General features: G+C 34.3%; 4 protein-coding genes across 5 annotated transcripts in view; 2 read left to right on the top strand and 2 right to left on the bottom strand.

Moving 5' to 3' along the window:
• The window catches only part of LOC111458626 (cucumisin-like), a 4698-nt gene extending 4334 nt beyond the window's left edge, over window positions 1–364 (bottom strand). The window contains exons 1-2 of the mRNA XM_023101389.1: window positions 275–364; window positions 85–173 (exon numbers count right to left, since the gene is read on the bottom strand). Of these exons, the coding sequence (XP_022957157.1) occupies window positions 85–173; window positions 275–364 (179 nt within the window). The remainder of the gene's footprint in view (window positions 1–84; window positions 174–274) is intronic.
• A 1344-nt stretch (window positions 365–1708) lies between these two features.
• On the top strand, window positions 1709–2916 carry LOC111458856 (ribonuclease H2 subunit A-like). Of its 2 annotated transcripts, XM_023101696.1 has the most exons (4): window positions 1709–1895; window positions 2049–2238; window positions 2354–2425; window positions 2535–2916. In XM_023101696.1, the coding sequence occupies exons 2-4, from the start codon at window positions 2076–2078 to the stop codon at window positions 2555–2557; spliced, it is 258 nt and encodes an 85-aa protein (XP_022957464.1). In that variant the 5' UTR covers window positions 1709–1895; window positions 2049–2075; the 3' UTR covers window positions 2558–2916. The 2 variants fall into 2 exon arrangements, with proteins under 2 accessions (XP_022957464.1, XP_022957463.1); XM_023101695.1 differs by having other exon boundaries at window positions 1709–2238.
• Window positions 2917–3220: 304 nt separating this feature from the next.
• LOC111458855 (glycine-rich RNA-binding protein GRP1A-like) lies at window positions 3221–5753 on the bottom strand. The gene is made up of 2 exons (XM_023101694.1): window positions 5340–5753; window positions 3221–3810 (listed from the first exon to the last, which is right to left on the bottom strand). Exons 1-2 carry the CDS (start codon window positions 5434–5436, stop codon window positions 3479–3481), a joined length of 429 nt encoding a protein of 142 aa, XP_022957462.1. The 5' UTR covers window positions 5437–5753; the 3' UTR covers window positions 3221–3478.
• A 4395-nt stretch (window positions 5754–10148) lies between these two features.
• The window catches only part of LOC111458230, a 4124-nt gene continuing 3027 nt past the window's right edge, over window positions 10149–11245 (top strand). The window contains exon 1 of the mRNA XM_023100745.1: window positions 10149–10496. Coding sequence (XP_022956513.1) covers window positions 10398–10496 — 99 coding nt within the window. The 5' untranslated portion in view covers window positions 10149–10397. The remainder of the gene's footprint in view (window positions 10497–11245) is intronic.

Genomic DNA, 11245 nt, shown 5'->3' with positions numbered 1-11245 from the left:
AAAAAAAAAAAAAAAAAAAAAAAAAGAATTGTGAATTACTCCGAAAATCGGATGAATTATTATTATTATTATTATTATTATTACCTGCCAATGGTTTCCGTTAAAAATCTTATATGGTGAGATGAAGTTGAAACCTTCCCTTTTGGATGGCTTCCCATATACACAATATATGTCTGCCAAATAAAATAAATACAAATTTAGAAATAAATAATAAATAAAATAAATAAAAATTTAGAAATAAATAAAATAAAATATTTTTTAGAGAGAGAATTACTTTTTGAGGGTCTTCTTGTGAAAATGAGCTGAAAAAGAGGAGAGAGAAGCAGAAACTGAGGAATAAAAGGGTTGTTGAGAGAGAAGCCATTGAATGGAAAGGGAGAGGTTTGGATGTGAGCTCATGAATTACTTGGAATCTATTTATACAAATCATAAGATTATAAAATTATTTTAAAATGTCCACGTGTTCAATTATATATTTTAAAATATTAATTTAGCAATTTATTTTATTTTATTTTTAAAAATCTGTCGCACTCAAACGACACTACTTTGGTTACCTCAATCCAGCTTAATTATTGTGTGTCCGCTTTCGTAAAGCACTTTCCTTAATGGTTTAAAATACATAAAAAGCACTTTTAAGAACATTTAGTTTTTTTTTTATATAATAAAATAGTGATTTTACTAAAATTACGTTCAAATCCACAGGGTGCGCGAGCCTAACTGGTGGGCCCACGCTCGTACGTAGGAGTTGTGTGTACAGAAATACTACACATCCAATTTGTACAAATTTGAAGTCATCTAAGAAACTATAATTTTAAACAATAGGTTTCATTCATGTTGCATGTGTTTGTATTTCTTGTTCTCAACCGTGAGGTCACTTCCTAAATATTTTTTTTCCTGTACTCAAGTCATGCGCTATTATTATATAACCTGCCTAGGGTGTTGCATAAAAAAAAAGTAGTTACGTTGATAGTTTATTAAAAAATATAGTCGTAAATAGACATTTTTAAGAAAAAAAGAACGTAGTATTTAATATTTTTAAGAGATTTATAATTTAACAAAATTCTTGATATAACTATTTTGTATGGTCAAATTACTCATAACTCCTTTATCGACTTGGTCAAATCTGAAGGCGCCGCCTTCCTTTTAAAAACGCGGGATGCCGGGCTGCAATGTCTTTTCACGCGTCTGGATTATATATATATGTGTATATATTAATTTCTTCACGATGGCTGCAAATTATAATAATATTAAAAATTGAGAAAGTATATTTAATTTCATTTATTATCGTAAATTAATTCATAATATCTTAATTATAGTTACTAAAAGAAAAAAAAAAGCATCAGTTTTATTTTGTAATTAATATATATAAATTAAGATTTGAGGAATAAATTATTAAAAAGACCATTGCAAATCAAAATAAATATATGTATATATAATTATGAATGATAATTTATATATTAACTTAATATAATTAAATTTGAGAGTTTTTAACAATTTGTTGAATTTTATTTTATGAATTCAGATGACATTAGTTTAAAACAAGTTAATTCATTTTGTTTTTATTTTATTTTTATAAAATATATGACATGAAATTTAATTCTGATTTTGATTTGAAATATTTAAATAATAAATTAGTTTTATATACGATTAAAACATGTCTAAATACTCTATTAATTACTTACAAGAAATCTTAAACTAATCTGCTGCGATGGCGGGAAGCAACGATCTAAGGAAACGCCATTGAAACGCCGAAGAAGGGTGAGGAAGCGAGATTTGGTAGACTGGCGTGATGAACAAAAATCAGTAATGTCTTCTCAACAGTCATGCCTCAAATGCGCTTCAAGGCCTTGTGCAGTGGATGAGCATCAATGGAGCACGTCGAGGCCTTGTTTTAGGTTTTGCATTTTCTTATTCGAATTTTCTTGTCTCTTATTTCGTTCTGATCGTCATGTTTTGTTTTTCGGAACATGAGTTTGAGAACTTCATTTGATTTCCTTCCGATTGTCGAGTTTTTGCATATGAATTTGAAGGATCTATTTCTTTTTCAGTATGCAATCGGTTCGATCTCGGAGCCGATGATTTATGGACGCTTGTACTGCGGGTGTTTCTATTCGAAAGGAAACGCTGAAGAACAGAGAGAGGAACCGGCAATGTTTCTCTGGAGCCAATCCCCAAAGGAGCTTCGAGGCCTTGTAGAATGGATGACTGTCGATGAAGCCGGTCGAGTTCTTGTTTTAGGTTTTGCATTTCTTATTCAAATTTTCGCATCTCTCATTTCGTTTCGATCATCGTATCGAGGCACAAGACCTTGAGAATTTCTTTGTTTTTGATAATTTACCGCATTCGTTCTCAGGACCAGTAGCGTATGGATACTCGGACTGCTGTTGTTCCTATGTCAAAGCACTTCCGTCTTTGAATTTAGCAGGTTTATCTCGTCCACGAAATATGCCCCGTCTGATTCCTTTCTAATCGTTTCTCATATCTCATCATTGTTCGATTCGTTTCTTTTTTGAACTTTTGATGTTTGATTGCAGACTCAAAAACATTGAAAGAATAGAAGACATAGGAATTGTTTGAAAATTTGAAGGCTAACGAATCAATTGGATGGGCTGCTGATGTCAAAGATCCACGCGAGCTCTCGCATCCAAAACGCTAAATAAGTCGGTAGTTCAGAAATTCTTTAATTTTGCCTTCATACACATCCATTTTACTTTTAGAATTTTGACTATGTAGAAGATGGATCGTAGGCCGAATCTTTTCTCTTGAAGAATATTGGTATTAGATCACTCCGAGTTTAAGCTTACACGTTAGGGGAAGTTTACATTTCTTAAATACATTCTTAACATTCATTCCCTCGTGCATTGGTTCAAATATTACACAAAATAGAGAGGAAATAAACATGTTAGGAATTCATTGTTACACATATTAAATCACCAAAAGTATGAGCTTATATGCTAGGATACATAATACTGCCCCCAGCCTCTCTGTTCTTGTTAATATATGTACATCAAAGGGTGACTATGGCTTGAAGCTCTATAGTTTTTCTCCTGTCAAGTCCACGAATTAAGATACTAATTTAATGCATCATATCAAAATTCCCTTTCGAACTCTTTGTTTCTAAAGCTTTTGTCTTCATCAATCAATCAATTGAAGTAGGATAAACCAAAATGATCATGACAGAATCTCTTTTGGCTATTATCCACTTTGAATATCTAGCAAATGTAGAATTTTGTTGCATTTCCAATCAGAAATCATGTAATTGACGCAATTAAAAGGCTACTGTCTCTGTACAATACAACAGTTATCAAACAAAAAAAAGAGTTTATGAGGTTCTGTCTCTGTATATACAATCATTTGCAAGCCACTTATTATGCACTTTTCTTGATCTTAGCAGGAAAGAAAGATCCAACAAGAAAGCTGAAGCACACACCTCAATCAACAGATTTAACAATGTTCTTGTATGGAAGCAGCCTTGATATCAGAAAACTAAATGGAGATGAACAATGGCAGCCAAAACTGAAGCTACCAGAAGCCCCATGTTGTTTTCATAGTGATTTCCTGCATTGCGCGTTCGACCTTGGCGATGATGTGCTTGTGCCGAACCAGCGGCATAAACAGGGATTACGGCCGCACCTCCGCCTCCTGCTTGAGGTCTACCGCCACCACCATTTTCTCCGCCGCCGGCGGCACTTCCATGACCAATCCCTTGAGAAACGGTGATTGCCCTTGCACTGTATATGCTGCTAATCCGGTTAGTGACACCATCCTTGCCATGTTTTTCTGCATTAGTTTTCTGGTGGTAATTTGACTCTGCATACATATAGAAACTGGTTTAGGAATGGGGGTATAATGAATTTCATTTCTTAAAGCTTAACAAATGTGACCCTTTATTTCTTCGTAGGAATTTAGTGGTAAGTTTTCTTTTGGTGACCCTTTATTTCTTCGTGGGAAGTGTGTAGGAATATTCTATTCATGGCATGCACAAGTGAGGCACCAAAAATTCCCACTTTATAAGTTTCTAATCTTGTATTTGATTTAAATCCCATTTTAATTTTAAACTACGTGAAATGAATTTAGTGGTAATTTTAAGCTTAATTATCTGATATTTCACATAAAATAAACATTTTGAAGGTAAAAATCATCATTAGTGAAATGAATTTTGAGACATATTTTTTTAAAAAATAGACTCTTTAACTCTCTTTTCGAACTCCTTTTTAATCCTTCTCTGACCAAGTTGGAGGTTTTTAATATAAGTGGATATAATCTCTAATTAAATACAATAAAAAGTAGGAATGGGGAAGAGCTTATTTCACTAGATTTTGAACTTTAAAAAAAACTTAAAATTTTTGCAACCAAACATATATATATAAATATATATAAGCATCATATATATCATAAAATAAATGAAACCTTGATCATTTGATCCCTTTGTTTCTATTTAATATTACCATTTAATTAAAATAATAAATTAGAAATTATGAATATCTTACTAGTTGGATTAGTTTATTATTTGATCACTTTAGTCACTAGCAGCATCTAGCCTTTGATTTGATTTGAAATATTAACTCCCAAAAGTTAAAGTTAGTGGAAAAGTCATACATTGTTATGGCCCTCCATTTAAACTTTATTTTATTTATATATTTATTTTCATTTGACATTATAAAAGACATAATAACTTGCACTCCTCACTCGTCTATATTCTTCTATTTACCTTTTATTCTTTCCTTTTCCACATTACTATTCTCAACACATCTGCAATTGTGCACATTTGTCGTTTATTCACACAGTTTGTGGAATGCACACTTTATTTTATTGTCGGTCTCATTATTCAACTTTGTCGTATATACTTTACACTTTGTTGCTGTTTAGTGTTAAAAACATGGATAGAATTTAAGTTATCCTAACTTAAACTCAACTAAGCTTAACTTTAGGAATGATTTAACCTTTAACCTATCTTACTATTTTAAATTTACCCAATTTAATCTAAACTAAGCTTAACCTTAGGAACCATTTAACCTTTAACTATCTTAGTATTTTACATTTACCTTTTCCTCTCATAGTTGTTCTGATAGCTTCCTTTACACCTCTAGAGAAAAGAGAATAAAGGCAAACTTATGATCTTTTTAGTTTAGGTTGTCACAATGTATCTGATAGGTATTACCTATTGACGGTTATTACGACAACCATATTGTGATGAACTCATTGAATAGTATTTAGAACGATACACTAAAAAATGGATTTTTATCGAAAGATTGGAAAGTACATGAACATAAAGAGAGAAGAATTGTGAAGAATTGTGTGAATTGAATTTTAGTTGAGAGATTGGAAAGGATAGTTACCTGTTGGGAGGATTTGTTGCTGGAGAGCAGATGAAATGGCTGGTATGGTAGAACAAAACAGCAAGAACATCAAGGTTAGCTCCCTTCTTCTTCCCATAGTAATAGAAACAGGTGGGTTTTGTGTGATCTAGATCCTTCTGTATGTGGCTGTTAGGAATGGTGTGATATACTTATACAAAATGGCAGGGAAGTCTTCTTTTGATCCGCTAAAGCTATCTTATCTCTTTTAAGGACACGAACACGGACACGGAACAAGAGTGGTTAGAATAAGACATCCTTTTAAAAAGAGACACGAACTCGAATCTTTTTTTGAAACTGTTGCTGAAAGAAGGCCCCTTCAAGACACGGTTTCTACTCTTCTGGTTTACTGTTGTTTGATTGTGAGTGATAACAATCAAAACTGAATAGGATCACTTTGGTTTCTGTTCTTCTTCCATGATTCTGAAACCTTTTCTCAGTTGGTGTTTTGATCTCGATCTCGATCTCGATCTCGAGTTTGAGTTTGATTTTGATTTTGATTTTGGTTTTGGTTTCTAGTTGGCTGGCGATCTTAGATCTGATTTGATTTTGGTACACCATCTGATTTGATTTGATCTTGTCTGATTTCGATGTCTTATTGGTTAATGTCTCGAAACCACTTCCAGATGTTGTTTTGTTTGCTGTTCTCAATATATGAAATTTGGGTGAAACTTGTTATGCTCAACTATTCATAATTAATTAAAATTATAAGCATGCTGTTTGTAAAATTAATTACTTAAACTATTTTGGTTAATTTGTGAGGAAGTTAGTAGCTTTTTAATTATTAAGTTTAATAGTAATTTTTATGATGGTTAGTAATAGACGATTGATCTTTTTCCGGTTAATTTCAAGTCGGATATGATTCAACAACTCAACTAATTTAGACTATTCAACTAAAACTATAAAGATTGAGTTGGGTTGATTTATTATTATTTTTTATTTCGATTTGGGTCGGGTTGAATTTGTTAAAATTAGAGTTACAACTCAAGTCAGTCCTATTCTACTTCTAAAATTATTACGAAGATTAAAAATATTTGATATTTGTAACCAATGTTAGTGACGCGTAGGTTTGAGATTTGAGGTTAATAAGGTTTTAGTTATTAGTGTAAATGTATGGTACATAAGGATGATTTTTTTCAATAATGAAAAAAAAAAAACAACTCAACCCAATTCGATTTGTGAACTCTATTTAAGTTGCTCGAGTCACAATAATCTAACTCGATTTGAGTTGGGTTGCGAACTCTATTCGAGTTGTTCAGATTACTAGCCATTTTTTGATATACACCTTTATTAATTTTATATAAAAATAACATTTTGATATAAATTAGCATATAAACAAAAACAAAAATGATAATAAATTAATGTTGAACAAATAAAATTCTAACATGTATTTAATAAAATTAGAGTTGAACAAATGTGTAGAATCCCAGAACACCAACCAAAACCAAAGAATGAGTTAATATGAACACAAAATTACATACATAATACATGAATCAAACAAATTAGACACCGTCCCATTGCCCCCATTGTGCTTCTTTTATCGAACACATTATTCATGATTTTGAGTATACATGTGTTCATAATCAAATAAGCCTAAATAAATATGCAACTGATGAGGAAACTCCAGCTACTATGAACCTCATGGAGTTCTGATGCCAATTTCCTGTGCCAGAGTGAGCTCCTCCTCTCCCAACACGACCTCCTCCTTCTGATCCTCCTCCTCCGCCACCACTACCTCCTCCTGCCGATCCTCCTCCGCTGCCGCCACTACCTCCTCCTGCGGATCCTCCTCCGCCACCGCCACGACCTCCTCCTGAGGATCCTCCTCCGCCACCACGTCCTCCTCCTGGGGATCCACCTCCGCCACCACGTCCTCCTCCTGGGGATCCACCTCCGCCACCACGTCCTCCTCCGCCACCACTACCTCCTCCTGACGATCCTCCTCCACCGCCACCACGACCTCCTCCGCCGGATCCTCCTCCGCCGGATCCTCCTCCGCCACCAAGTATACTAACTATGCGCATTGGGATTACAACGCCATTTTTACCATACTTCTCCCTATGCTCACTTTCTTGAAATTCAGCAATATCTACCATAAGTAAATAAATATATAAATTTGTCAACAAAATTTGACATGAACATTACTCTTTTGAGATCCGAGGTTCGATCCCTCATCCTTTCAGTTTTTATACTGAAAAAACATACAAAATTTGTGTACGAGGAAAATAACCTGTTGTGAAAAGTTGTTTGAAAGCAAAAGAAGCCACCATAGAGGAACAAAGCAGCATCAAAATCAACGCCATCTCTGTTCTTCTTCTTCTTTCCATTTTTTTTCGTTCAATGTGTGTTAATGGAAGTAATTAATAACGCAGAGCATAATAAATAAATAAAGGAGTTGAAGAAGAAGAAGAAGAAGAAGAAGAAGAAGAAGAAGAAGAAGAAGCATTCTTGGTCTTATTTAATGTCTGTTGGCTCTTGGAGTCTTTGGAACAACAAGATTACCATGTCCTGTGCCATTCCAGCACATAAAGCCTTTGACTTTCAGCTTTCCTTCATTGACTTTGATTTTTTAATATACGACGTTTCCTTGGTCAACTGAAACGATTTGTTTTCATGTGCCTATGAATGAGCTAGTCAATCGCATCAATAAACCATATAGGTTTCATTCTCTTTCCTTTTAGATCGATCATGTCTAGCTTGAATGATTCTTGTTGATCAAATATCTCAAGGCAAGAACATTTGCTTGAGATTCGAATCACTCCATAAGCAAAATTGATCATGTCGAGCTTGAATGATTCTACATGCAACCTAAACTACATAGAATTGCAAAGAAACTTAGCCATTGGTTAAAGAAAAGCACACACGCTTTTTTTACTATATTTTCCAAGTCTACTTGCAAATACAACTTTATATAGCCTCAAAATGAAACTATTAAAGACATTCCAATAGTTTAACCTTCATACTATGAAGGTAATTAACCATTATGTAATTGTAACCTAAAATAGATAAAAAGTCTTCAAATACATTAATGAAATACAATTACTCTAAATTCTAATCCACCCAAAATTTATAACATGAAACTTCATTCTTCCCCAACGTGGCATGAATTAAAATATCTTTTGATAATTTCAACAATATTTTCTTCACATCTTTATTGAAGTATATTGTATGATTGATGTCTCTTGGTTCATATCACATTCTCGCTGACACTCTACTCGGTGACTATTTGTTTCTCTCTCCAATCGATGTAGGATCTCATAATTCACCCGGAGCCAGCGTCCTCGTTAGTACACTGCCCGATGACTGTTTCTAATACCATTTGTAACAGCCCAAGCCCACCGCTAATATATATTGTCCGCTATGACCCATTACATATTCTAATCAGCCTCACGGTTTTAAAACGTGTCTGGTTAGAAAGAGGTTTTTACGCTCTTATAAAGAATGATTTATTCTCCTCTCCCCCCACTTCCACATGGTGTCCTCTCGGTGTGCCACGTGGACAAAAAAAATAATAGTTCCCCTCGTAAGGCTTTATAAGAAACTAAGTAGATTCGAGCCTTGATCAGCAAAACGACTTATCGAGTTTGGCAAAGACCGTCTCTCTATCCTCTCTAATTTCTTATGCCACCATACACGGGCTTGAACAAGGACACAATGAGACATAAGTGGTATAAATACGAGGTATCTCATGTGATGCACCATAATATACTACTATCATCTAAGCATCGACTTAAGTATTAGAGTAGATTAGACCACCATATTTGATATGAATCAAGATATCTCAATCGTGCAATATGAACTTCATTTATTCCCATGTGATTACAAATTTTGAGCGAAGGATTATTTAAGGTTATAATATTTTATTAATGTAAAATTACATTAATATAATCTCTAATTATGCAGTTGACAGCAGCGTATACACCACAACTCGATAAGTCCTACTTTCTGTGTTAGAGATATGACTCGAAGTTGGCTAAATAAAGGAGAAGTTTCGAAGGAATTATGGCCAAAAACGGTTGTGTGGTCAGTGCACATTCTCAACCGAAAGTCCTACTTTCTGTGTTAGAGATATGACTCCACAAGAAACATGGAGCGGAAGGAAGCCTGCGATAGACCACTTTAGAATCTTTGGGTGCATAGCATATGCACACGTTCATGACGAGAAAAGGAAGAAACTTGAGGACAAGAGTTTGAAATGTGTGTTCCTTGGACTAAGCGAGACTTCTAAGGCGTACAAGCTATCCTTTGACAAAGAAGGTGGCAGTAAGCGGCGATGTAAGATGACGAAGTGAACCAACGAATCAAGCTGAACACATCTTTGATCCACTCTACGAACTAAAAGCGAGATCTTGCAAAACAACCACGCAACGCCCGTATATGCAAGAATGGCTATGTAGGTCAGGGGCGCTATTCTCGCTTTGAGTTTTTCTCTCAGTGTGTATGCTTACGTAGGAGTTGCTATTCGAACGTAGATTGGGTTCTAGGTTCTTCCCTCAAACTACCCGAGGGGTATTTTATAATGTAAAGCTAGTGATCTAAAGTCGATTAAGTATTAGGGCTACGGGTGGGTGTAGCGGATTTGATCATCCTCTGCTTGTAGGGATCTGGGGCACCGCCCCGAAGCGTCACGGACGAACCCCTCATGATTAGGGCATTAATATTAACTTATTTCCTTTTAAGAATATTTTTTAGAATAGATTTTTAAATCATAACTAAAAATAAGTTATTTTATATATTTGAATCAGTTTTTTATATAAATGAAAATAGAAAAAGGACAGTAGAAAAAAAAAAAAAAAAAGCAGTGGCAGAAATTGTTCCGATTAGCGCGAGTGGATCACAAAAATCCGCGCGCTTCGTCTTTGTAGCGCAGAATGAGAAGCATTTCCTTTGCCGTTGTTGTCAACTACCTTACACCAACGATTCTCATCTCACCGCTATGAACCTCTAATCTTCACTATCAAACTCTTCAAAACTGTACTCAAAGTTCCTGCCCTGTGATCTTCTCTGCAAGTTTAATCCCTCTCCTCAGTAGCGTTTTAGATGGCAATGATTCTCAAAGGAGGAGGCGGAATTGGAGTTTCAACTGCTACTTACTTTCCTCAGAATTCCAAACCTTCCCCAGTATTCTCGGTTCACACGGTATGTTTACTCGTTTTGTTCTTATTCCGATTCTGATTTCATTTCTGGTTCTTATTCTGTTATTCTTGGTTTGATTCTGCTATGAATAGACGTACAATTTATTCCTGACTTGATTGCGCTTTAACTGTTTTACCTTTTTCAAGTTTCGTACTCTCTTTTATGGCGTAGTTCTTAGAAACTCGTAGTCGATTTTACTTGGTTATATTCTTCTGACTTAGATGTGAAGTGCTCGAGTAAAAGGAGGAAAAGAGGAAAACGAAGCTTAAAATTCTCCCTAGAATCAACGTGTTTGTTAGTTTTGGTTCCAAAACTACGGTATCCACCGATTGATTAGCAACATGATTTGGAATTGTAATCCGAAAATAAACCAGGTCCCACTCCAGAAGAGAAAAATACTATTAGGACTTTGAAATTATTTGTACTTAAAAACTATTTCAGCATTTGAATGTGTTATATCATCATTGAACACTAAAGGTTAAGTTCCAATAAATTTAGTTTTTAATTCATGTTCTTATTATTTCTTTTTACATGTAGGCTTGGATATTGGCACGAAGTGAAACAAATGGTTACCGATAGTAGTGGTAGATGAAATGACTTTGTAAGGGTTCGAAATATAGGATCTATTACCCTAATATCATCATGATTAATCATAATTGAACCCGAAAATTAAAGTTGGTGAATTCTTAACAGTGTTCTTTTCTTTTCTTTTCTTTTCTTTTTTTTTTGTTTTGTTTTTTTTTTTTTTTTTT

The sequence above is a fragment of the Cucurbita moschata genome, unplaced genomic scaffold, assembly GCF_002738365.1.
Source record: "Cucurbita moschata cultivar Rifu unplaced genomic scaffold, Cmos_1.0 Cmo_Scf00021, whole genome shotgun sequence".
NCBI classification, from domain to species: Eukaryota; Viridiplantae; Streptophyta; class Magnoliopsida; order Cucurbitales; family Cucurbitaceae; genus Cucurbita; species Cucurbita moschata.
Note: the sequence above shows the minus strand (reverse complement) of the source record. Positions and strands in the feature narration are given on the sequence as shown.

What these genes read in the sequence shown, in the direction of transcription:
- LOC111458856 (XM_023101695.1), top strand. Translation starts at nt 1,968, where the DNA reads ATGAGTTTGAGAACTTCATTTGATTTCCTTCCGATTGTCGAGTTTTTG. An exon ending in CGGTCGAGTTCTTGTTTTAG is followed by an intron (nt 2,239 to 2,353) that starts GTTTTGCATTTC and finishes ATTCGTTCTCAG; the next exon opens with GACCAGTAGCGTATGGATAC. An exon ending in TCCGTCTTTGAATTTAGCAG is followed by an intron (nt 2,426 to 2,534) that starts GTTTATCTCGTC and finishes GTTTGATTGCAG; the next exon opens with ACTCAAAAACATTGAAAGAA.
- LOC111458855 (XM_023101694.1), bottom strand. Translation starts at nt 5,436, where the DNA reads ATGGGAAGAAGAAGGGAGCTAACCTTGATGTTCTTGCTGTTTTGTTCT. An exon ending in GCAACAAATCCTCCCAACAG is followed by an intron (nt 3,811 to 5,339) that starts GTAACTATCCTT and finishes ATATGTATGCAG; the next exon opens with AGTCAAATTACCACCAGAAA.